Source organism: Myxine glutinosa, chromosome 4 (genome assembly GCF_964187855.1).
Source record: "Myxine glutinosa chromosome 4, kmMyxGlut1.1, whole genome shotgun sequence".
Classification (NCBI taxonomy): Eukaryota; Metazoa; Chordata; class Myxini; order Myxiniformes; family Myxinidae; genus Myxine; species Myxine glutinosa.
Genome location: NC_136264.1, coordinates 27,425,538 through 27,453,483, shown reverse-complemented (window position 1 = coordinate 27,453,483; position 27,946 = coordinate 27,425,538). Strand labels below are relative to the sequence as shown.

Here is a 27,946-nt window from a genome sequence, read left to right as displayed (position 1 = left end):
ATTTTCAAAAACGGGGTGTTTGATGCACCCTAGTCTGATTGAGGCCTATGTCAAAATGCCACTTTTGCAGCAATTCGACCATTGGTTGAGGTGTAGGAAATGTATGCACATTGGTGTTGCTACATCTCAGCAGTTACTAGCTCAAATGAAACCAAACTTGGCAGGTGACCTCACTGTCCTAAGCATGACAAGCATACAAAGATTGTTGAACATGCAAAGTTGATATCTCGTGTTAATAATACAAAATATATTAAAGTACTCTTAGAATTTAGGCTTTACTAATGCAGGATATCTTGTTTCCGTTAATCAATAAAATGCAGATATCTGATGCTTCAAGGATGGAGAGTCCACAGAAAGCAAGAAAACAGAAACATATCAGATCCACCTGTGTTGTTATCTCCATATGCAGGTTTTAGAAAGTGGAACAGAGCCATCACAGGTCTCAAAGTATCCACCTTAGTGTGTGTATGCACATGCGTATGTGTGTGTGTGTGTATGTGTGTGTATGTATGTATGTATGTATGTATGTATGTATGTATGTGCTGACTGGATGCTAAAAATGGCATAACAATTCCTGTTGTGGGGTGGGTTATGCTATAGATGGCCTTACTGTCCTGTTGGAAGGGGAGTGGGGGGGAGGGGGGGGGGGGGGGGTTGGGAAGGGGAGGAGTGAGTGAGTGCCTTCCCCCTGTCCCCAAACGTCACAAGCACCGCCCATTAGCCGGGCGACGTCATTCCCTCCAGCAGGCCAGAAATCTCTGCCATTTCTTTCACTCCACGCAGCTCTTTGGCTTCATAGGCCTCTGGTGTATATTTTAAGACTAAACAATGTGTTGTCTATCGATAATAATAAAAAAGGTGTGTGTGTGTGTGTGTGTGTGTGTGTCTGCTCCATAAATCGAAAACCATGACACATACCAGCCCTAAACTTTGCATGCATACTTTGGAGTGCATGAATGAAAACTGGGTCTTCGGGTGTGTTAAAACCCCTTTTTGAAGATGACCAACAGGGTGCTCATAACAAAAAAACAAAAATAAGGCTTACAAAAATGGCGGTCCGCCATTGTGGTCAACCCTCTACGACATTGCTGGGTTCATAAGCCGCCATTATGTTTCGGCCTATTGAAATGTGCCTTGGAAACGCCATCGACTCGCACGGACTAATTAAAGCATATAATCAAAATCTGGATTCGGATTTGAGGATAAGATCCCATACCATAAATAAGTATCAATGTCTGGAGTGAAATCTGAAAAAGCTAACGTTAGCGATTCTTATAATCAAGTGTATTTTTGTAAGTAAGTCTGTTCTCATTCTGCACTGTCATCTTAATTCACACCTCCATAGCTTAGGGTGTTTTTTTTCAAGTTGCAAAATGCTTCAACTTTATTCCCATTTGTCATAATTTAATTATTGTGAGGGCAAACACCCAATACAGAGAAACAGTGTGAACAAAGCATTGCTTCTTCTTCAAAGCATGACAGAGAAACTCAACCACTCATGAGTTTATGCCAAAACATCAACATAAAAAAAAACAACGTACACTTTAGAATTCCCTGTGCTTTTGGCAACATACATAATAGAGATTACTTAAAGGCTCCCTTGTTCACCGCTGTATTGTCTGGGGTCATGGCGTATGTAGAGCCTCACGGCTAAGAAAACAGCCTAAAACTTAAAGACAAAGAATTAAAGATCCCTCCTCCATATTCAGTGAAGCAACGGGTGGAATTTTCTCGCGGCGGGCTTAGGACAATGGAATAACCTGCCAAGTTTGGTTTTCTTTGAGAGAGTAACTACTGAGATATAGTAACTTCAATCGCCACAAATTCATGTACCTCAATAAATGGTCAAATTGCTCCAAAGTGGCATGTTGACATCGGCCTGCCCCAATACGACATTAAAAACAAAGTCTAAAAGAGCGTTTTTAATGTTAACATATTTTTCCCCCGTCTAAGGAGATATCAATGAACACAATAATGCACATCAGGTTGGACCAACTTTTTCATTGTTGACCAAATTTACCAGGGATGGCAAGGAAGCAAACAGGCTGGATCTTTGATACAAGGTAGAAGAGAACGATGGCGAGATAGACCCGATATAACTCACGTGAAAAGTTCAGCCATGGGGATGCCTCCATCTACAAGCATGGGAGTCATGAGCTCAGCAAGGTACATCCAGATGTGTGGGATGTCAATAGCCATGTCTTCAGAGATCTCTAGTATCTCACTCAACCTGCAACATATTAGTCTATCAGCTCAACCCAAGCAGAAACCTTCCTGACACAATGCCTTTCACTACAAGTAGATAGTTTAGACATACACAAAGACTAAGGAGTATTTTGTGAAATGGTCACAACACGTGGAAAATTTGATGGCAATAACAAGCAGTCTCCAAACAAAAGTAATGTCTCGTTCCGTTTTCTTAAAGCACATACCCATGGAAATACTGCTGACGTGGAAGCATGTCATTATGCACTAGCTGGCACAGCAGGTTACCCATGTGTTCCCGGGAAATTGTGCTGCGCTCCAGCGTCGATTCGATGCCAATGCGCACAAACACTGACAACTGGGATACCTCCAGCTCCCGGACGCACTGCATCGCTTCCTGCCAACAAAAGCACCCAATGGTTGCCTACAAAGCAGATTTTAATGTGCCACATTTACAGTTCACGTTTTGTATGCCGTTGACAGGCCGGATCTGAATTCAGACCTTGAACAAAATCGAATCAGCTTATTCTTGTCACCGACCCACTTATCCACAAAGCTTTGTCAAAACCCATCTACAACATTTTGAGGTATCACGCCATATATAGTTTTTTGGCCCAATCTTTCAATGGTGAAGATTCACTTTAAAAAAATAATTAAATCATCAGATCCAGATCTTTACCAAAATTTAATCAATCAGTTCGTCACACACACCCAATCTGTCCACCAAATTTCATCAGAATCCGTCCAGAACTATGAGACATCCTGCTCACAAACAGACAAAAAGACTGGGGTGAAAGGAAAACTTCCGTCCACCTTCGGTATTGGAGGTATAAAATAAACACCGCAATGTAGAGTTGCTATGTCTCCCAGAATGAGACCACATGTTCAGTAGCACATCTCAATTTGATTGTGAAATAACCACTCGGCCAACTTGACAAAGAATAACAAAAAAAAACAATCATTTATGGGGGAAGACCCGGGTGGCATGGGGAAGCAGAACAGCATCACCAGCGCATTTTGCCAACCACACCTTAAGGTCATTGAGGTGCAGAAACTCCTCGATTATAGACCGAGATTTTCTCTCCATCTCTTCCTCTGTGAGCTTTATGGGGGGTGCGGCTGGTGGGGGTTCAACCTTGCCTGCACACAAGGAAATAATACTTTCACTTACAAGCCACACAACATTAGTGCAGTCCCCCAATAGCACCATAAAATGATTTTTGCAGATTAATAACAATTTAACAGAGAGACGTCTATAACAATGGAGGATTGATTACATGACTCGCTGAAATTATCAAGTAATAATCAAAGAAAAGAAGGGATTGAACAAGGAAGCCGCAGAGATTGATCAACTTGTCCAGTAAATAAAACAGCACATATTAGTCAAATAAAACCTGTAGAATGTTTTTAGTGTCAGTAAATGCACAGCACAAAGTCAATTTCAGAGGGTTGAGCTGCAATGGCCAATCTGGAAAATGAGCGTAGTAACTCCATCACAACGATAAGTGATAGTTTAGTAAAAGGAGAGAGACTGGCCCGTAATGACAGCAGGGAGGAACAAAGAGTCAACGCACCAGCACGGGATTCTCGGACCCGCCGCTCATCCTCACGCTCCTTTGGGCGCTCTTCACGGCGACGTGGCATGCTCTCGCGCTCTATATCAACCTCCCGGCTCCGCTCCTCCATGAGCTCCCTGCCAAAGCTACCCTTGCCTGTTGTAGGTAGTTGGCGGACATTGCGATCAGTCCGGTCACGACCAGTGCTGCCTCTGCAATAACAGAAAAAAGAAGTAAAATAAAAACGAAAAAAGTCAGGCGAAGTGAAAAAGAGTTGGCCCTTTCAGCATTCTCATTTGAACCGATTGCCCATTATCTCAGGGGACCCAGGTTCAAATCCTTTATACATGTATTTGTCCATTGTCTAATAATGTCCTTGCAATTCACACAAAAGTACACTTGTGTAGTCCAATGCGTTTGCCCTGCATGTGGTTTATGTACAAGCTCCTCCATAAATGTTAAATCAACGTTTAAAATACATAAAAATAAAATAATCAACAAAAAACATTTTCCAAGAACAGAAAAGATCAGCAATCTCAATTAAGCCAATGGAGGTACAAAAGTGAAGTTTGTCTTTTGCTCAGTGACAACTGTGATGAGCACCCAATATCACTTTGCTCAATCAAAATAAAGACCAATTACTGCACTGGTCACAAGAAGGAACCTGGAAAAAAAAAAAAACAGAAAAAAAAAACGCGCGCACGCACGCACGCACGCACGCACGCACGCGCGCACACACACACACACACACACACACACACACACACACACACACACACACACACACACACACACACACACACACACACACACACACACACACACACACACACACACACACACACACACACACACACACACACACACACACACACACACACACACACACACACACACACACACACACACACACACACACCTTGTAAAAGCTATTTTATATTTGAAGTTGTAACCTTAACTTATAAGCAATTGACTGGTTTTCCAACTGCCAGGATCATCGGCTGGGCACCCTGTTTCATCGAGGTTTCGATCCTTTCCACCCAGAACCTCTCCAAACGGCGGATTCACAACCTTGGCCGCAGGTCCACATCAGCATATTATTCAACATCAACGGACCCACAACCTCAAAGTTGTGTCCCGTCAGTCAACACAGCAATGTGATATCCTTATTCAAACGTATTTACAGACTTGGCATTTAATATGGAATTATTTTTTTTCCTTGACTTGGGTTTACTTTCTTAACTCAGTATATCAATCTGGTGAGTTTCTTTTACACTTTGGTGATTTCTTTGTTAAAAGAACCATGTCACTGATTGTCTGTCGCAGCAAGAAGTCAACAACAGGATTATATCACAGGTGGGTGGCAAAATGTACGGGCAGGTGCATTTGATGATTGACTTCACAGTCGGGTATACAAGGGTTGTTGCATTCTGTATTCGTGGAAAACAACTGCTGCACGTGTCCAAAAGTTATTGCCGCTTCCTCTGGAGATGGTCCGTCAACTCGACAATGCTGTTTGTCATTGAGTGGTGGCTTTACGAAATTACGGCATAAAACAGCGTGCTATTGCTCGGCAGTATGGCATCATTCAAGGTCAGGTGTCAAAGATCCTGAAACGAAATGCTCAGAGAGGTGTCCCTGCTCAGAGAGATCACGTGACTGGAATCACGTGATCTTCAGTGACGAGTCTAGATTTCTGGTCTATCGTCAAGATGGCCGCGTCCGAGTGCGCAGACAAGTGCATGAAGCCTACAACAAAGATTGTATAGTGCCAAGAGTCCAAGCTGGAGGTGGTGGGGTGACCGTTTGGGCTGCTTTTCATGCAGGGAGCAAAACTGACCTGGTTGATTTGAATGGAAACCTGAACCAGTTCAAGTACAGGGCCATTCTGGAAGAAACATTGCTTCCATTTGCTCGTGCAGCCTTTCGAGGAAACTTTGTCTTCCAAGATGACAATGCACGGCCTCATCGTGCTCGCATGATCCTACACTTTCTTGCTGACCGTGGTGTTGAGCATTTGGAGTGGCCTGCCATGTCCCCGGATATGAATCTGATAGAGAACTTGTGGGCAGAATTAACGCATCAAATCGACCACTTGGACCAGCAGCCGACCTCTGTGCGTGAATTGCAGCAGGCTATTGTCACTGCATGGCAAGCGATTCCTGTCCAAACCTTGGCAAATCTCGTGAACAGCATGCCTCAATGTGTACGTGCTCTCCTGAATGCTCGTGGGGGTTACACGAAGTACTGAACTGTAATTTTACTGTCCATAATCCCAGTCGTAATTAAACTTTTGATTTCGTTAAAAAAATTTTTGGCTAATGTGCAAAATAAAGAGATACTTCTGGAAAATGTACAGAAGTTTAACACAGTACTGTCCATGAATTGAGTTCGATATCAGTTTACATCACTTTCAAGGATCAATTTATTTGTTTCGGAATGTCAAATGTGGTTTTTGTTTCTTTTAAAGGTCACATTAACAAAATCTAGAATAATTTCAACATAATTCCAATGAACTTTAGGTTCTAAGACATCTTGAAAAGTAAGTTCACCCCCACAAAAAAATATTCCATATTAAATGCCAAGTCTGTAATTACTGCTTCTATTTAAAGTACTAGGGCATGCCCGTACTATATATATATCTAAAATTATATCCCCCCCCTCTATTTACATGAAATGGTTTGGTCCAAAGCGAACGGCTTGCGAGTACGGTGACAATCCCCCCCCTCTATTTACATGAAATGGTTTGGTCCAAAGCGAACAGCTTGCGAGTACGGTGACAATCCCCCCCCTCTATTTACATGAAATGGTTTGGTCCAAAGCGAACGGCTTGCGGAGTTTGGTAAAGAAATCGCCATCGCGTGCACAAACGCGCAGGAAAGCGAATGAATCGCAAATTAGTTTTAATTAGTTTTAAAACATAGTTTAACGGCAACATAGTTTTCCAACGTGAAATAAATGAATACGCTCTCAAATGTGCCGTCCGAGGCAGAGTCTGTTCGCCACGTTCGGCACACGTGATAGCTCGCTGCTCTCTGATTGGTTGAATCGTTTTTTGGACATAGCTCGGTAACTACTTCTCCGATTAATATGAAACCTTGAAAAGGCACATCCTCGGGTCCCCAGCAATATACCTGGCAAGTTTAAAGTATATCGGACCCGTGGTTGTCGAGAAACAGCGGTCACAGACAAACATACAAACATACAAACATACACACAGAGATTACTGGAATTATAGATAGATTACCACAAACTAATAATTTAAATCATAAATCACTTTAAATGACAATATACCAAGCCATAAACACATTACCTGATAGACATGGCCATTACACAGCACCTCCATCGAACCATCGACTCAAACCGTTATTCAAATATTCAAGCTGTCATTTATAACCGATTTTAACATGCTGCACTACGTATCCCAGCAACCACCAATCAATCATTTTAATTCATTACTTATAATGTATCTTACTATAATTCACCAAATGTCCGTCCGTCTGTCTGTCTGTCCGTCCGTTCGTTCGAAGGTACCCTAAAAACTGCTGAACTGATCCCAACGATATTTTGGGTGGATAATCCTGGGATCTCCAGGAGTAAAATAGGCTATTTAGTTTTCCCAATTTCAGCTTTAGTCTCCAGAATTCTCAGGTTTGGACTCCCGCATAACATTCGCATAACGTTCCTTGTGACGATGTTTTCATTGTGACGATGTTGTTTTCCCGGGTGCCGCACAAACGGCTGCACAGATCGCTGCACGGCTGCACCGATCGAACTCGGCGACCTCGGACAAAGACCTTTTATAAGGACACGGGTTGAATCCCTGCTTGAGAGAATTCTAACCCATTTCAACTGAAGGAAACACGTATCGGGAGTACATACGACATAGCGATTGTGAACACGATTATCGATCAAGATTCACGATCACGATCATCGCGATCATAGTGTATCGATCACTGTGGGACATTTGGTGAATTATAGTAAGATACTGTTTAGATTTTGATGATTTGCGTGTGATATGATTTAACGGATGTTTATATGAATCGTTTAAAATAAAGCCTTCAATTTCTGATATTTTACCTTTTCATTTGGGCCTCCCAATTGAAGCCCCGCCCATAGGGCGGGTACCATTGCTAGTTTTATAAATATTATTTTTATCCAAACACCTCCATTATTTAATACTATCTATAAATAGTTTTAAACATATATGCTTAATCAACAACATTAATTAAAGAATTAACTTCACTAAAATAATTAATTCAATATTATTATAACAAATGTAATGCAATAGGAACTTGTTCAAATGAAAACCAACCAAACTTACATAAAAGGTGACGATGGAATTTAAAGACATTCTCACAAGACCTGATCAACCAATCAGCCAAATATCCTCTATTTAACATGATTCTGGTGTTTAACATAATCCAGCCTGGTGTTGGGCTCGCGGCTAGGGTGCCAGCTTAGGATCCTAGGATCCTGGGTTCGAATCCCGGTCGATCGCTGAATTAATGCCAGGGGGGTTGACTCAGCCTGTCATCCTTCCGAGGTCGGCTAATTGAGTACCAGTTCACTGGTAATTCCCTGTTTGTCGTAAAAGGCGACAAAAAGGGTTGGCGGCAGGAAGGGCATCCGGCCGTAAAACATTGCTTCAAAAAGGGGACCAACAAAAACAACAACAACCACAGTGCCCGAAAAAGGCCAACCCCCGCTTTGCGGGGAAAAATGGCCTCTAAAGGTGGTTTTTTTTTTGGTTTTTTTTAACATGATTGAAAATACCTTCTCAGCACGTTCCACAAAATCACCCTTCACTGAACAAATTCTTGCAAATCTAAGTAGCTGAGATGAGAAGACATTGTAACTCATTTTAATTGGTACATTGCCACCTGGAAAGGTGTACTCAAGACTACAGTGAAACTGAAATCATCAACTTTATGATACACACTCGTACTAAAGCCATTCTGTCTAACTTTAACTAACACATCCAGATATACAGCAAGTCACTCTTGTTTACAACAATCAAACTATCTGGATAAATCTTGTAAAGTAGAATATCAAAAAAGTTATAGTTAACCACACAAATATCAAGAAAGTTATAGTTAACCACAAAAAATATTGTTGTGGTTTTGGAATAAAGGTTAATTCCCCCTTGTAGGAAGACGCACCACAACATGAAGCCTCGCGATAGTTCAGTTATTTCTTAGTAAATGTAAGCAGAGTCCTTCCCTGTGTTTAGTTTTGCGTTGAGTAGGCCAGTGAGCTTAGGTGTTCTTTTGGCGCTGAAATGCCACGCGGCAGGCCTGAACAAGTCTACCGAGGCCGAAGGGAGGCACGGCAGGAGTGGTCAGTAAGCACGAGCCGCCAATCAGGGCTCAAGGGGAGTGGCTAACCATGACGACCAGAGGCGGGGTTTGGAACATTCGAGTCGGGCCGGGGCGGAGCCATAAAACCCTGCTCCGAGTCCCCCCACTGCAGAAAGAGAAGTCCTCAGTTGAGTTCCCGGTGAGTTGAGTGCCCGGTGAGAACAGTTGAGAAAGAGAAGAGTTCCCGGTGAGTTCAGTTGAGAGTCGCGCAGCCCATGAGTTGAGAACAGTTGAGGAGAGAGAGACGGGAGATGAGTCAGAGTCGTGTGCTGAGTTACAGTTCCCTGTGAGAGTGAGTTGGGTTGAGCTTGAGAACGCGAGTGCAGCTGCAGAACGAGCGAATTGAATTGCCTATTGTACACGAACTTTCCACGTGCTTTGCGCTCTGCGCTGTATTAATCGCGCGCTCGAGAGGCTGACCCGTGCTGGGCCACAGACGCGCGATTTCCTCCTACCTGCCTTCGCCTGCATACGTGCCGTGAACATCGGAGAGCCGGGCCGGGCGAGCTGCCCCGGAGCGACCGACGGCGAAGCGCGCTTGGCGCGCGAACATTCTTCTCTTCTTTTCCCCGTGTGAGTGAGTGGGCCCTTCGTCTGGGCACATAAGTTAACATTGCTAAGCATCTGCTCTGTGTCCCCTTTCCTTCATCCTGATCCTTGTAAATAATAATAAATTCTGTTATTCCTCTGATTTGACCGTTCCTGTCCCTTCCATCCATTGGCTTCGCATGGTACGAATAGAACCGCTTGAAAGGGGGTTCCATAAAAGTAACAGCCCGAGTCACGTGATACGCATCCCGCTTGGGCGTACTCGATTAAGCGTGGCTTGTGCGAGGTTCGATCCCCGCTTTCGTGGCAGCGTGGGTTAAAGGTACGTGCGAATTTGTCCCGATACCCTTTTTCACGTTTGCCCGGAAGTGGCGATTCGGCCTCGCGGACCCGAAGACCCAGGGGGAAAAAGGGGTTTAACCCCCCCCCCCCCTTTGTAACGGGAACGGGCTTCGGGAGATCTGCAACAATATCATCAAAAAAGTTATAGTTAACCACACAAATATCATCTATGTAACGACACGTATGAGACAATATTTTAGGTAGTCCGAATTTTTTCTCCTTCATCAGTTTTTGCATAAATGAAAATTCACAGAAAATAAGAAAAATGTCCACTCATAGGGGGCTGCAATTCCCAACCATGGGAATACCCTTAACCTGTTGAAACATTCCACAAAAAGACACAAAAGTATTAAACAAAATAAAATTAGCAGCATCCTTAAACTTCTGCTTATCAAAACAATGAAAACTTGAGTACTGTATTTATTTTTCGAAAAGAATGTTCTGTCAAACCTGACACATAAAAACTTATTAAAAGAGCTAAAAACCTTGTCAATTACTTTGAAGAGTGAATCCCTTACTGTGCGAAATCCAAATTCCGTATATAAAGTTGAAAAATCAAAAACCTCAACTGACTTGATATTGAGGCACCTAATCCAACCCAAGAACACCAAAGTAGAATTAATGCTCCAGAAAGTGTTAACACCAGAATTCTACTCAATTGCTAAACAATATTTCCTGAACAGTTCCCCAACAACTTGTAAGCCTGAGTTAACTCCAAGCGATAACTGTTTGGTGGTACATTGCCTGGCACCAGCTATAAACCTATAGTTGGTACCTGGTACCAGCTGTATGGGTTCTTATGAAGCTTTGGGATCCAGTAAAGCCGAGGAATACAAAGATTGACCTCTTTACATTTAATACTGAAATTATTAACGAAAACTTCCTGATGCTCGGAGATAATATCCTGGAGCGACTTATGACAAGGAACATAATATGTGCTATTTCCTATATCAGTGAAAGTAACCGTATCGATGCCTCACTCTATTAATAAAACCTCCACATAAAACTTTTTACAAACTACACCAAAATTATTACCAGCCTTATCCGCTGGAGCTATGACGTACCTATCATGGAGATCATGAATATCTTTACGAACACTCCGCTTGTTAAACACTGGTTTAGACCGACCCAGTGAAAGCAAGCCCCGACTAGTAAAAAACTTAATCCTATTTTCCAGGACTTCCACAACTCTGTTGAACCATGGATTGAAACGGTTTACAGACAACTTAAACTTGGTGCACATTCTGTTAATAAAATTAGAGACAGAATCTACAATTGAAGACCTAATGCAGCTCCAAGGTTGAGTTACTGCCTCCCTATATTTAGCTCCCATTTTCATCAGATCCCTAATTTCACAATTACTAATAATATTCAAATCCCCAGAAATTCACGTGTTCACAAGGACCATACAAAAAAGGGGAAGAAGAACACGCACAGTCGGTCTACAAGATGTCCTTTACCTTATCAATTCCAAGACTTTAAAGAAATTTACTGTAATTGAATAAGGATTGTCCTATGGCCTTCATGAAGGTGAAATACATTTTCAATGTGGTTAGCTCCATATAAAATTATCTCTAAGTTACATAAAATTATCCAAGTAAATAATTACAAATGTTAATAACGTTATTTGTCAATAACTACAAATTATCCAAGTAAATTATTATGACAAATTATCCAAGTTATACAAAATGTGTTTGAACTGGCCACGAGGCCAAGGCAGTCATTTTCCTGCCTCGACTACTTTACTCTTGGCCAAAAGTCGCAAAAACAATGGTGGTGGAGCACAATGACCTGTAGCAGACCGCTGTCGGGTTGAACAAGCGTGTTTTATAGCCCCTTAGATCGCCTTTTCCAGGCAAACAAAAAGCTAGTGTTAAATTTGCTTCACCAACCCACTGTGCAGGCAACAAACCAACTGGAATCTTAACACGGTGATGTCACCACTACACCATCCCATGGGTTTATTTTAAAAGAGGAAGGACAACAGTCAGAGAGATCTGATGGCCAAGAACAAACTGAATTTTTCATGCAGCAAAAAAGCTTTTGACTCATTAATTATTTGTGTAATCAATGGTGGCTAACTTAGAAGTATAGTACTGTACTGAAATAAAGAAATTAAAAAACAGTGAGTGGTTGGCACCAAATGGGTCCTGTAAAGAAAACAATAATATAAAGCTTTGTGCTGATTTCCAATGTACATCAACAATATTCCAAACTAGAGCGAAGTCGATGGCACAACATTACAAATCTCCACACTGCGCACATAGAGCAAAGTTGAAAAATGGCAAAAAAGTTCCGCCCGGAACGACCCAATACATTTTGAGGAACATTTTTTTCCCCATTTTGAGCAGTGACCCTCCTGGGGGCATGGACTGGGGTTCATATCCAAAAACTTATTACATATTTTATGCGTCTCCCAATGTTGATTGCACATACAGTTTCATTTGGAAAATGTTTTAAAATGTGCCCATAATTGCATTTTTTGGTATTTGACCTTTTGAAACCACCCCAGGGGACATAGCCAAAATGACACTGCACTCACACACACTTCTTGCCATGTGGTGATCATAACTATCAAGTTTGGTGAATTTCTGCACAACCGTTTAGGAGATAGCGTGACTGACAGACAGACAAGACAGAGCCGATTGCAATTTCCCGTGCAAAGTTGACCAGCATACATGCAAAGTAAATCAATATAAACACGAAACTCGATGACAGATTGACATGGTCGAGCGACCGTTCATTTACCGCGAAATGGGCCTTCTCTCGTTGGTCTCCACTGAGACCGGTGAGGTCTGGTTTTGCAACGCCGAGTAGCGGTTCACCACGCCAAGAGCAGGATTGCGGGTGCTTTCTGCAATGGGACAACAATGAACTGCAGAGCGGCTCTCAAATAGTCCCTTCTCAAGAGGTGTGCACTCACACTCAAAGGGAACTACAAGTCAAAATGTCATGAGATATACCAAGCCCGGTGGACATATGGGGTCACCTCACCATAGCGTGCATGAAACGGAAACAAAAGAGTGACATGGTTCGAGTTTAGGCACAACTTCATTTTCATTTTATTTATTTTCTTGGAGAGCAATTTTGCTCGCACAAGTAAAATAAATTACCAAGTTGAGAACTCAACAGCCTACGACACCTGAAAAAAAAATTATTACGTTTTAAAAGAAAAGTGGCCTTTACCATTGCATCATATCAAGGGATGCATGCAAATGAACGACAAACAGCAATGTTTCTTCGAGTGAGTTTCATTTTTATCTGGGTGTTATCATTATTTTTGCCAATGTGAAAAGTAGTGTACAAATGATTCAAATGGAACTAGAACCACACTCTTCAACGTTACGACTTCGACCGATATGCCTCCGCCCACACTATTACATCATTATAATACTTGTACCAAGATGGATATCATAATAATGTCCTATAAGATGGACATTATAATACTTATACCTGGCATGACCTATGACCTTTGACATCTTGACCCCAAAATTTAATCAGTTCATGTTTACATCATTATACATATCTGTACCAAGTTATAATTTAAATCCCTTCAGCTGTTGACAAGTTATCACATTTTTACCTGACATGACCTTTGACCTTTGGCTTTTGGCCTTGGGACCCCAAAATATAATTAGTTAATCTTTACATCATTATACATACTTGTACCAAGTTTGAATTAGATCACTTCAGCCGTTCTCAAGTTACAGACATATTAGAGACTTTGGCCTTTGACCTCTTGACCCCAAAATTTAATCAGTTCATGTTTACATCATTATACATATCTGTACCAAGTTTTAATTTAAATCCCTTCAGCTGTTGACAAGTTATCACATTTTTACCTGACATGACCTTTGACCTTGGGACCCCAAAATATAATTAGTTAATCTTTACATCATTATACATACCTGTACCAAGTTTGAATTAGATCACTTCAGCCGTTCTCAAGTTACAGACATATTACAGACTTTGACCTCTTGACCCCAAAATGTAATCAGTTCATCTTTACATCATTCTATGTAACTGCACCAAATTTGGACATAATCCCATCAATGGTTCACAAGTTATCACGGTAACAGGATTTTTACCGAGCATGACCTCAAAATAGAAGTTCATCTTTACCTTATTATACATACAGTTGTGGCCAAAAATATTGGCACCCTTGCACTTTTTTCAAATAACTCACAATTTTCCCTAAAAATAAGTTGAAATTCACAAAAATATTTTGCCTCCACAATTGTTTATTTCATTGTTAATATTACAGAACCTTTGTTTTTTGAATTGGAACTTAATATATCCTTTTAAATCAGAAAATATATAGAAATGGCATTGACAAAATTCTTGACACCCCAGACTTAATATTTGGTAGCACAGCATTTGGACAAAATAACTGAAATCAAGTGCTTCCTATAGCCATGAATGAGCTTCCTACACCTCTCTACTGTCAGTTTGGCCCACTCTTCTTGTGCAAACTGCTCCAGTTCTCCAAGATTTGAAGGGCGCCTTCTCCCAACTGCTGTTTTCAGATCTCCCCACAGGTGTTCAATGGGGTTTACATCTGGAGTGATTTTTAAAGTGTGTTTGGGGTCATTGCCCTGCTGCAAGACCCATGACCTTTGACGGAGACCCAGCTTTCTGACACTGGGTTGAACATTGTGCTCCAAAATGCCTTGATAATCTCCTGATTTCAGGATGCCATGCACACATTCAAGGCACCCAGTGCCAGAGAAAGCACAGCGACCCCAAAACATCACTGAACCTCCTCCATGTTTGACTGTAGGGAAGGTGTTCTTTTCTTTGAAGACTTCATTTTGTTTTCTGTAAACATAGAGATGATGTGCTTTACAAAAAGCTCTAATTTGGTCTCACCTGTCCACAGGACATTCTCCCAGAAGGATTTTGGCTTGTTCAGGTGTGTTTTGGCAAACTCCAGTCAGGCTTTCTTGTGTCTCTCTTTCAGCAGAAGTGGGGTCCTGGTGGGTCTCCTTTCATTGATGGTGCAAGTTGAAACTGTCGTACCTTGTGTCTGAAGGCCAGCTTGAATCTGTTTGGCTGTTGATCGAGGTGCTTTCTCCACCATTCCAAAAAACCTGCGCTGCAATCTACGATCAAGTTTTCTCTTGCGCCCACGTCCAGGGAGGTTGGCTGCAGTGCCATGGGCCTTAAACTTCCTGATAACATTGTGTACGGTTGACACAGGAACATCAAGGTCTCTGCAGATGGCCTTGTTGCCTTGAGATTGTCTATGCTTGGCTACAATCTTGTGTCTGACCTCCTCAGACAATTCTCTGGTTTTATTTTCTTTCTTTTCTCCATGCTCATTGCGGTACACACAGTGTCACAAAACAGCAGAATGACTCCTTTTCTCTATTCAAACTGGTTGAATGAGTGATTTTTATATTGCAGGCACCTGCACCTCACCATATGTGAGTTCAATAACAAAGTAAAGGAGAATCACCTGCTTGAAATCTATTTCTAACAACTTCTAAAAGGTACCAATAATATTGTCCGGGCCAATAATATTGTTTTAGGATTTCTGTGTGGAACAAGCGTTACGCCTAGGTCCCCCGTCGGTGAAGTGATGCGAGTTGACAAAGTGGAAGACGCAAGGCGGCCATCTTGGATTTTGACGTGGCGACCCAATTTTCAATTGCGTTCTTCCTTATGCCTCGATACACCCACACACCAGATTAGAAGTTAGTAGTTCGTTTAGTTTTCAAGAAATTTCACTCACAAGGTTCAGACTTATATATGGTGGAGGCCATCTTGGATTTTGACGTGGTGACAATTTTCAATATAGTAGAGGAAACGAAAGTGAAAAAGTGGCTTAGAAATTGATTTGAAAATCATTTCATGTTAAAAGCAGGCATCCAGTGGGAAGAGTTAGGGCATGGGGTGGTGCATTGGGAAAGGGTGGGTGCCAGCTGAGATTTTCCCGAAAAGGGTCATTTTAACCCCTTTTTTGCTAAATCAGTATTTCCGAAGTGTTGAAAAAGAGAAGAGATGTTTGTAACAATATCCCATTTATTTGCCCAGCCATTTTACTCGACATGGGGTTTTTATACATCATTTTGTTGCTGATATTGCTTACAAAATGCATCTCAGTATTTTTTAAAAAATAAATATATAATTAAGGGGTTACTATGGTTACAGTGGGGGGTCAAAGGTCAACCTATGGCAAAAATATATAATTTTCTCACACTTTCTAATAGATAGGCAAAATGCCATATAAAACTAAATTTACTGGTTCTAATTGCTTTTATTTATCAATCCTCACATAGAAGAGCAGTTTTTAGTGAGGGAAGATTGATGTAATACCCCTCTGTGGGCAATTCGTGAAGGGTGAAAATTAACCTTTTCTTCAAAAATACATAGAAATTGTGAAAAAAAACCTCTGTTTTGTATTTACCGGCACATGGGATTGTTAAGTGTGATGTTATAGCATACAGTATGCATTGGAAAATGTCTCCAAACCACCATGGTCAAGATTCCTAGTATTGTTTGAGACTGCATCAAAGAAGAAGTCCTCAAGGCTGGTGAAACAGGAGCATCCCTAGTTGAAACATTTGTCTCCACTCGCCTTATTGAGAAGTCAACAGACTTTCATGCTACATTATCTAGGAACAAAACACCATCAATAAGCAGGATGTACAAAGTAAGCATTCAACCAAGTGGAGCTGGCAAACAGAAAGAGAGCAAAGCTGACAGGAATCTAATCCAAAGACTGTTTGTGGCAGCACAGGGAGGGAGAGATGTAGACCTGAATAACATCATGAGGCATGAGCTTTCATCAGTCCCACGTGCACTAGCAGACACCAATGGGAAACTCCATTCTACCGACAAGTCCCAGCTTCAAGAAATGCTGACCAAGGACATATAAGTGTCAAAAAACCTTCCCAAGAGTACAGCAAAACCTGTTTGATCATTGACGGCCCTGCACTGATACAAGCAATTGGCAAGCCTGAGAAATCAGAGACTTTTGGAGATCTGAGCAATGTATTCTGTACCAGTGTCTTAAACCGCTTTGGTCCCATGTACTCCAGGGTTGATGTTGTGTTCGATCGGTATCAGGAGGTCTCCATCTCAAGTCTGGCACAAGGGAAAAAAGAGCCGGCAAAACCCGCCCAATCAGACGTGTCATCAGTTCAAAGGACGTGAAGCTCCCCTCCAACTTCAACTCATTCCTCAGCCTCTCTGCCAACAAGGCCGACTTGGCAGCATTTCTTTCCGGATCTCTCATAGAGATGGCAGAGAAGGAGCTACAGCCAACATATGAATTAGTTGTTGCCGGCGGGTTTGAGGATTTGATGAGGGTATGGATTTCTACCGGCAGGAGCACCAACTCCATGAATGCAAACCATGAAGAGGCGGACACCAGGATCATCCTGCATGCCAGGGATGCGACACTACAGGGCTACCAGTGATGTGTCCTTCAATGCCGAGACACAGATGTCCTGGTTGTGGCACTGGGCCTGCGAGATCACCTATCTCCAGAGGTGTGGTTCAGTTCAGGATTGAAATCCAAACGTCCCTTCATCCCCATCCACCAGATCTCACTACCAGAAGACCAAATTCAGACAATTATTGCATTCCATGCATTAACAGGTTGTGACACAGTCAGCCAGTTCGATGGTATAGGGAAGAAGACTGCGTTGAAAGTGTTCACTGAAGAGTCAGCATGCCTCCAGAAGATGGGGTCTAAAAACATCAGTGACCAATTGATCCAAGACGCTGAGAAGTTTGTGTGCAAACTGTACCTAAAAACCACCCCTCTTACGGCAATTGATCAAGTTCGCCGAGAAATGTTCCTTCAAGGAAAGCGTTCGCTTGATGCTCTTCCCCCCTCCAAGGATGCACTGGAAATGCATATTCGTCGAGCAAACTACCAATGCCTTGTCTGGAAGGAGTCACTAAGCCCAGTGCAAGATCTGCCTGATCCAACAACCAGTGGATGGAAGAATGATAGTGGTGGAAACCTCGTTCCCAATTTGATGACCCTGAGCCCTCTTCCAAAAGCTTGCAAGGAGCTTGTGAGCTGCTTTTGCACATCTGGTTGTGGAAAAAGATGCGGCTGTTTCCGTGCAGGACAAAAGACCTGCATTAGTGCTTGCACTTGTAGGGGATCATGCACCAATTCACAGGATGACGATGAAGATGTGTAGGTAGTCGGAGCCCCGGTTCAAACTATGTTATCCGTAGGTTGTTGGCAAACAGAATAAATAAAGTCTTAAACCAAACAATACTAGGAATCTTGACCATGGTGGTTTGGAGACATTTTCCAATGCATACTGTATGCTATAACATCACACTTAACAATTCCATGTACCGGTAAATACAAAACAGAGGTTTTTTTCACAATTTCTATGTATTTTTGAAGAAAAGGTTAATTTTCACCCTTCACTAATTGCCCACAGAGGGGTATTACATCAATCTTCCCTCACTAAAAACTGCTCTTCTATGTGAGGATTGATAAATAAAAGCAATTAGAACCAGTAAATGTAGTTTTATATGGCATTTTGTCTATCTATTAGAAAGTGTGAGAAAATTATATATTTTTGCCATATGTTGACCTTTGACCCCCACTGTAACCATGGTAACCCCTTAATTATATATATATATTTAAATACTGAGATGCATTTTGTAGGCAATATCATCAGCAACAAAATGATGTATAAAAACCCCATGTAGAGTAAAATGGCTGGGCAAATAAATGGGATATTGTTACAAACATCTCTTCTTTTTTTCAACACTTCAGAAATACTGATTTAGCAGAAAAAGGGTTAAAATGACCCTTTTCGGGAAAATCTCAGCTGGCATCCACCCTCCCCCGATGCACCACCCCCTTCCCTACCTGTTTCCAGTGGATGCCTGCTTTTAACATGAAATAATTTTCAAAATGAATTTTTCAGCCTCATTTCCTCTATTAATAGCGTTCTTCCTTATGCCGAGATACACCCACAGATTAGAAGTTGGTACTTTGCTTATTTTTCAAAATATTCCGCTCACAAGGTTCAGACATACATGGCGGTGGCCATCTTGGATTTTGACGTGGCGACCCAATTTTCAATAGCGTTCTTCCTTATGCCGAGATACACCCACACACAAGATTAGAAGTTGGTACTTCGCTTATTTTTCAAGATATTCCGCTCACAAGGTTCAGACATTCATGGCGTCAGACATACATGGCGGTGGCCATCTTGGATTTTGACGTGGGTTGCACCCACACACCAAATTAGAATTAGGTCCTTCGCTTACGCACGCACGCCCGCACGGACGGACGGACACACGGATGGAGGGGAAAATCATAGTCCCCCTTTCGCTCCGCGGTACGACAGGGGACAAAAAGTGCAAGGGTGACCAATATTTTTAGCCACGACTGTACATGCACCAAGATTGACGAAGATCCCTTCAGCCGTTCTCAAGTTATCGCGGTAACGAAAACCTATCACGGACAGACGGACAGCCGGACAGTCAACCTGAAAACATAATGCCTCCGGCAACTTCGTCAACTGAGGCATAAAAATCCTTCCAGTCAAAAACCTAACTTCTATTCCAATGGTGTCAGAAAAGGCACCAAATCACTGGGAAGGAAGTTAAGACACCAGTTGGAAAAGACAGGAAAATGGATTATACTTATCTACACTGAGTTTTGCAGGGGCAGGACTGTTTCTTCACGGATGGGGAAAACTGACCGTCACTTGAAACTATAGAGTCCGTCAATAATAAATCAGTCATACTTGCAAGAAAACATCTCATGAGACAATAGAATCACAAGTTGAAATTTTGGAACTTGGCTTTTTAACCATTAAATTGTAGACTAGAGCAATGTGACTGTCACCAATATGCCTCCGCATAGTCCCACAATGGGTAGATGCTCTCGTTCACTGTCCTAAAAAATAAACAAGTTTGATTTATATCCCTTCAGCTGTTTTCAAGTACTGTATCACAGTTTCACCAGCCATGACAGGTTTCACATCGACAGATGAAGCAGTTTCAGAGAAGGGATTTTTTAAAGTTATCGGCTTTCAAGCTAATATGGCCGCCACACCGCGTGACATATAACCTTGAAAATGTACACTCTGCATATGTATGGGTGGGGGATCACGTTTGTGAAGTTTCATGTTGATCGGATAAGGTTCATTTTTCTATCCAAGATGGCTGCCAAACCACGTGACCTACGACATCATTTTCAAACTATATGCAGCAATGGTGCGAGATGATATTTGTAAAAATTCACATCGATGGGGTAAGCGGTTTCAGAGATATAATTATTTAATATTTTCCTTCAATCCAATATCGCTGTCACACCATGTGACCAAAGATGTTTTCTTGATCATATTTTAATCGCCATGCCGTGTCAATGACATGTAAAGTTTTGAGTCAATCGATTTGGTGGTTTCAAAGAAGATGCTTTTTAAGGTTTTAGGTTAAATACAATATGGCTGCCAAACCATGTGACCTATGATGTCATAAATTTAATATTTCAATACAAATGGGTCATAGATCATGTGCATGCAATTTCAGATTTTTAGGATAAGGAATTGGATTAAAACATTTTTGACAGGTATACCACTTCATCTATGATGTCATCATTATCATGCGTTTGTTCCCGATTGGAAGTACTTGACAATGTGCCAAATTTCAAATTTTTGCATTTAGCGGTTTCCGAGAAATAATTTTTAATTAGTTGCGTTTAATCCAAGGTGGCTGCCATACCACGTGACCTATGACGTCACAATTATCATAAAACATTCTGCATGGGTGTCACTCTTACCCTGAAAGTTTCGTCTCAATTGGACATGTGGTTGCTGAGAAAAACGAGGTTTAGCCCGTACGGACAGACGGACGTACAGACAACCTGAAAACATAATGCCTCCAGCCACCTTCGGGGCAGAGGTATAAAAAACATGTGTAGCTTGGGGGTTGGATGCGCTGCAGAGGAACAATGTGCTACCTAATGAGAAATCACAAAACTAGAACGGCACTCGGTACCTCGGCCAGGCTGAACAGTTTATGTTTTGTATACCATTTATAGGCCGGATTTGGATCCCGACCTTAAACAAAATCGAATCGGCTTGTTCTCGTCACCTAACCAACTCATCCACTAAGTTTTGTCATAACTCGTCAACGTTTTGAAATATCATGCTACATGTCATTTTTGGCGCCATCTCTCAATGGTGAAGAATCACTTTTAATTTTTTTTACTTCTCGTATCTGGATTCGGAACTTCACCAAAATCTAATCAATTCTTCCTTGTCACACGCCCAACCTGTCCACCAAATTTCAACCAAATCCATCCATAAGTATTTGAGACCGTGTTATATACTATCGTTTTTGGCCCTATCTCTCAAAGGTGAAGAATCAGTTAAAATTCTAGTATTCGTATACAGTTCTTCACCAAAATCGAATAATTCATCCATGTCACATACCCAACCTGTCCATTAAATTTCATCAGAATCCATCCATAACTAGAGAAATCTCACACAGACAGACAAACAAACACAGAAAGACAGGAGTAAAAATATAACCTCCTTCCAGCCTCGGGGGCAGAGGTAACTAACTATAGTCAGTCACGTGAAAAAGTAAGTACACCCCATGTAAAGTTTTGACTTTTTCAACATATTTCAACATACAGCTATTTGATCTTCATTTCAACAATATTGATAGATAAAGGTGATAAAATATAACAAATATCATGAAACATTTACATTTTGTAGTCAATTGTATAATTTAAATAAACATAAATGCAAATTTCGCATGTGGAAAAAGGAAGTACACCCCTACATTTATCACTACTTCAAATACCTAACATTAGAATCAGGTGCACCAGCTCAGGTGCAAATGATTAGAACATCGTTAGAGAGGATCTTGGAGGAACCTGTCTTATTTAAACTTCAGACATTTAGTTTGGTTTGCTCTTTGTTGTTGAAGTTTGCGGCGTCACAATGCCGAGATCAAAAGAGCTCTCTGAGACCTTCAGAAAGAAGGTTATAGATGCCTACGAGTCTGGGAAGGGATTTAAAAATATCTCCAAACAATTTGAAATCAATCATTCGACTGTCCGGAAGATCATCTACAAGTGGAGAAGATTCCAAATAACTGCCAACTTGTTCAGGCCAGGCCGCCCCAGCAAGTTCAGCCCGAGAGCAGACCGCAAGATGCTGAAAGAAGTCTCTAAGAACCCGAGAATGTCATCACGGGACCGACAGGTAGCTCTTGCCACTGTTGATGTCAAAGTGCACGAGTCTACCATTAGAAAGAGGCTGCACAAATTTGATCTACATGGGAGGTGTGCCAGGAGGAAACCTTTGCTGTCCAGAAAGAACATCAGGGCAAGACTAAAGTTTGCCAATGAACACCTAGGCAAAGACCAGCACTTCTGGAACAATGTCCTCTGGACAGATGAGTAAAAGGTAGAGCTATTTGGCCACAGTACCAGAAGACATGTTTGGCGAAAACCAAAGACAGCATTTGACCACAAGAACGTGATGCCAACTGCAAAGCATGGAGGTGGAAATATAATGGTTTGGGGCAGCTTTGCTGCATCAGGGCCTGGGCAGCTCACCATTATATAATCCACTATGAATTCTTCATTGCACCAGAGGGTGCTTGAGGATAATGTGAGGCCATCTGTCGGAAAGTTGAAGCTCAACCGAAGGTGGACCTTGCAACATGACAGTGACCTTAAACATACCAGTAAATCCACCAAGGAATGGCTGAAAAGAAAGAAATGGAGGGTTCTTGAATGGCCAAGTCAAAGCCCGGATCTAAATCCCATCAAGATGTTGGGGGATTTGAAACGAGCTGTGCATGCAAGAAACCCCTCAAAGATCGCACAGCTGAAAGAATTCTGCATGGAGGAGTGGGCAAAAATTTCTCCCAGTCGATGTCAGAGACTGGCAGACAGTTATAAGAAATGCCTACTTGAGGTTGTTTCTGCCAAAGGGGGCAATACCACCTATTAGAGCCAAGGGTGTACTTACTTGTTCCACATGCGAAATTTGCATTTATGTTTATTTAAATTATACAATGGACTACAAAATGTAAATGTTTCATCATATTTGTTATATTATATCACCTTTATCTGTCAATATTGTTGAAATGAAGATCAAGTAGCTGTATGTTGAAATATGTTGAAAAAGTCAAAACTTTACATGGGGTGTACTTACTTTTTCACGTGACTGTATCTGAGATCACAAAACGATTGCCATGGGTAAGCCTCCCATGGTGCCCGCAATGCAATGATGGCCATATGACCTTGACCTTTAACCTAGAGGGGCATGATGTAAATGTAGCATAAATGCGCCTTGCTTTAGGTTATCCACAGAGAGAGAGAGAGAGCAATTTCGTTCCGATCGGACAAACCTTAGTTGAGAGGTGGTGAAAATGTTAATTGTCTACAATTAGGTCATGACATTAAAAATAGATCAAGGTCAAAAAATGTCAACCTGCATAATATATATTCCCATTAGTGAAGCAAAATTTAATTCTGAAAGTCGCTGCCGGCTCCAAGATATAGTTCGGACATCGGAGAAAAAAATTACCGAGCTATTAATCTCCATCACAATTGCGGAATGCTCGAGGCAGATGACATTCTAAGGCTATAAAAGAAGCTACGATCACCAAATATATTTTGCGTAAGCTCTTGTGTGACCGGCACATTTGCGAAAAGACGGCACGCGCAGACACAGCAAACTGATGAGATTGAGGACGTATCAGAAAGACAGGCATGTGGAAACAATGATAGGAGATTTAACTCGTATTTAGCCTGACAGTGACAGAAAATGACTCCATCATGTCCATGAAAAATAAATATCACTATCACACGACGTGCCATCGAGTACAATACTGTACTTGGTCAAGCAGGAGAACTCGTTCGTTGGTTACAATTTTCAGGGCTCCAACATAATTTGGAGAGAAAATGCAAATACCACGATGGCTAGGCGTGAATTTGCTACAAGACAAACTCGGTCATATTAAGACAAGCTACTGGTACCTGATTCAGGCTTTGTGCCCGAGCCTCCACTGCTTCCTCGCCCCCAATTGCCAATACGACCACCAGGCCCCAGTTGAATACTGTCGTCTACTGTAGGCTGGGTGCAAAGAACGGTGGGAAAATATGGGGAGATGATAGGAACAATCAAAGGTGTTTTCCACATTAAAAAGTAGATGGACCTAATACCATCAGTCAAATAAACTAGCTGATAAGAATTTCTTTTAAACAACAAAAAAAGCCCTGACTTGACGGTCCAAATGGTTTGGTGAAGCCCACATTATATAATTTCACTTGACAGGGTTGGAGGATGCGAAAGTAAAAAATAAAAAAAACACTTTCAACTCACATTATGGATATTCTTGCATATAACCAACGAGGACAATTGATTCATTATCAAAATAGTGACACACGAAAAAGAAAAAAAAACTTCCTGTGACACTAAAGCATTGTCAAAATCATTTATGAGTTCATGAAGTTTGTTTGAAGCATGTTTGGCATATCATGCATTTATTCTTCAATTCACATGTAATAGCAAGAATTTCTGATTTGAAGCAAACATCTGTTGCAACTTTGTAGCTCTTAACTACACAGGTAATGAAAGACCACATTTACAAAATGAAGGGGTATAAATGGGTTGCCAACTGCTGGAACAATCTCCAGTTATGAAAGTCACCTCACCTTCAGCTTTGGGAGTTTTGATGGATCAATGGGACGGCTCCCTTTGCTGATGGGCACGACGTTCCAGCCATCATCAGCTTGCTGCGAAGGGCGCACTGTAAAGGAAGGACAGCCATACAATTGTGAGCAACTGGCACAACACATTGATCTGGCAGTTAAACAAAAATAAGAAGAATGGATGTGGCCCCACACACGGCCACATCCATGAAATGTAATAATAATATTAATAATCATAATGATAATAATAATAACAACTAGAACTGCCACATTAAAACTGTTGGCAGTGATGACCGGTTTATTCCGCCTTCCCGCTTTCATACAAGCCCATTTTCATTGGACATGCTTTGATACAACCCCGATATACACATACCCACCCACACACAAACACACCCACACATCCCCATCCACACAAACAAACACACCCACACATCCCCATCCACACACACAAACACACATTCCCACACACAAACATCCCCATATACAACCCCCCCGCCCCCCACACACCCACATATATCCACACACCCGCCCCCCCACCAACATCCACACACACACACATGGACATCCACACACACACACATGGACATCCACACACACACACACACACACCTCCACCCCTCCCCCCCCACACACACACACAAACACATCCCACCACACACACACACACACCACCACAGCCCCACACACGGCCACACCACCACAGCCCCACACACGGCCACACCACCACAGCCCCACACACGGCCACATCCCCACACACAGCCACATCCCCACACACGGCCACATCCCCACACACGGCCACATCCCCACACACGGCCACATCCCCACACATGCACACCCCAATCCTCCCCCCCCCCCCCCCCCGCACGTGCGCGCACACACACACCCACATACACACAGACAGACAACCACATGCACACACACACACACACACACACACACACACACACACACACACACACACACACACACACGCACACACAGACACACAAACAAGCACACAGAACAACACACGCACAGACACACATGCACACACAGACGTACACACACACACACACACACACACACACACACACACACACATGCACACACACCCACCCACATACACACACACACCCACATGCACACACATACCCACCCACATGCACACACAGACACACACACACAAACAAGCACACAGAGCAACACACGCACAGACACACACACACACACACACACACAGACACACACACACAAACAAGCACACAGAACAACACACGCACAGACACACATGCACACACAGACGTACACACACACACACACACACACACACACATGCACACACACCCACCCACATACACACACACACCCACATGCACACACACACCCACCCACATGCACACACAGACACACACACACAAACAAGCACACAGAGCAACACATACACAGACACACAAAGAGTGAGAGTCTCGTCTCCTCTCCTATCTCTCTCTTTCTCATGTCAATCCGTGCAATGACTGCAGATAAAGCGATTTTTAAAAGAAAATAAACCTGAAAATCTCAGAGCCATAATTATTTATTTGGTCTGAGAAGCCCATGCGAGGTGTCTTCTTCTTCAGCCTCTCAGAACTCTGTGAATATGGGATCTTTTTTAAAAAAAACTCGGAATTTAGCCAAATCTGTTTATTCGTTTGTTAATATCCCTCAGCCATTGACAAATCTGGAATTAGAATTTTATTTGAGGTTCAAATTACCCCGTGAGATCGTGTCAAACGATGCCTGCATGTCTGTGCATGTGATAAATAATTAATTGCCCACACTCGAAGGCTCTTCTTATTCACGCAATAACAACTTCTAGCTTCCAGACCGTACATCCAATCATCTTGAAATTTTGCACACTTGTTACCCTTCATGACTTCTACTAGAGTATGAAGTTTCACGTCGATCAATGAAGCGGTTCAAGAGATATAATTGTTTTTAATATTTGCGTTTAATTAACGATATCTGCCAAACCACGTGACCTATCGCAAATTCCAAAAGGATATCATAGCAGACTGATATGCTGAACACACCTGTGAAGTTTCCCCTCGATTGGATCAAAAATGAGGGAGGAGCTTGGTTTTAAAAGTTTATGCTTAAAAACGTCATAACTCTGAAACCATGCGATGCATGACGTCATGCTCGCTGACATTTTTGTTCGTCATGGGTATGCGATTGTGCCTGCAAAGTCTGGCCTCGAACCGTTCAGTCGTTGCAGAGAAAAAGAGGTTTTCGTGTTTTTCACGAAAAACAATATGGCGGCCGTACCATGTGATGTATGACTTCGAAAAACTGAACTAAGGATCAGGGAAAAAAATATCACTTTCATGGGAGCAAATATGTGTTTGACGAATTCTAATCTCTTAACGTTAGCATTTTTTATATACTCAATAAACATGTTTTTTGGTCTCATTGCAGAGTTCTTTAGAATGAGCCATTACTCAAATTTTTCCATTGAGCCGTTTCGGAGATATAGAGGGGCAAAGTTGAAGGTGTTTTACAAGATGGTGCCCATACCACGTGACCTATGACGTCATAATTCGCATTAAAAAATTATACGAGCCTAGCCGATCATTTGATGAAAATTTCCTGTCAATCCGGCCAGCGGTTGCTGAGAAACTTAATTTTAAAGTTTTCGGAGGTGCAAAATAGGGTGGAAGAATAATCTATCTATAATTCCACTAATCTCTGTCTGTGTGTGTGTATGCGACCGCTGTTTCTCAACAACTACCGGTCCGATATACTTGAAACTTGCCAGGTATATTGCTGGGGACCCGAGGATGTGCCTTTTCAAGGTTTCATATTAATCGGACAATTACTTACCGAGCTATGTCCAAAAAACGATTCAACCAATCAGAGAGCAGCGAGCTATCGCGTGTGCCGAACGTGGCGAACACACTCTGCCTCGGACGGCACATTTGAGAGCGTATTCATTTATTTCACGTTGGCAAACTATGTTGCCGCTATGTTGGCGTTAAACTATGTTTTAAAACTAATTAAAACCATTTCATGTAAATAGAGGGGGGGGGGGGATTGTCACTGTACTCGCAAGCCGTTCGCCGTTCGCTTTGGCGTTGCGAATGGACCAAAACATTTCATGGACCAAACCATTTCATGTAAAGCGTTCGCCGTTCGCTTTGGCGTTGCGAATGGACCAAAACATTTCATGAACCAAACCATTTCATGTAAATAGAGGGGGGGGGGGTTGTCACCGTACTCGCACCCACGTACCCACGTACGGGCATTGC

The 27,946-nt window shown here is 42.1% G+C and overlaps 1 protein-coding gene across 17 annotated transcripts in view; it reads right to left on the bottom strand.

The window, feature by feature from the left end:
* The window catches only part of LOC137424531 (eukaryotic translation initiation factor 4 gamma 3), a 269,017-nt gene that overhangs the window by 32,735 nt on the left and 208,336 nt on the right, over positions 1-27,946 (bottom strand). For 16 of the 17 annotated variants that reach the window (XM_078775553.1, XM_078775566.1, XM_078775555.1 and 13 more), the window contains 7 exons: positions 24,687-24,781; positions 24,009-24,105; positions 12,761-12,866; positions 3,780-3,973; positions 3,236-3,345; positions 2,433-2,602; positions 2,105-2,230 (listed from right to left, as the gene is read on the bottom strand). In XM_078775553.1, the coding sequence (XP_078631679.1) occupies positions 2,105-2,230; positions 2,433-2,602; positions 3,236-3,345; positions 3,780-3,973; positions 12,761-12,866; positions 24,009-24,105; positions 24,687-24,781 (898 nt within the window). The remainder of the gene's footprint in view (positions 1-2,104; positions 2,231-2,432; positions 2,603-3,235; positions 3,346-3,779; positions 3,974-12,760; positions 12,867-24,008; positions 24,106-24,686; positions 24,782-27,946) is intronic. The other variant, XM_078775569.1, reaches the window with a different exon arrangement.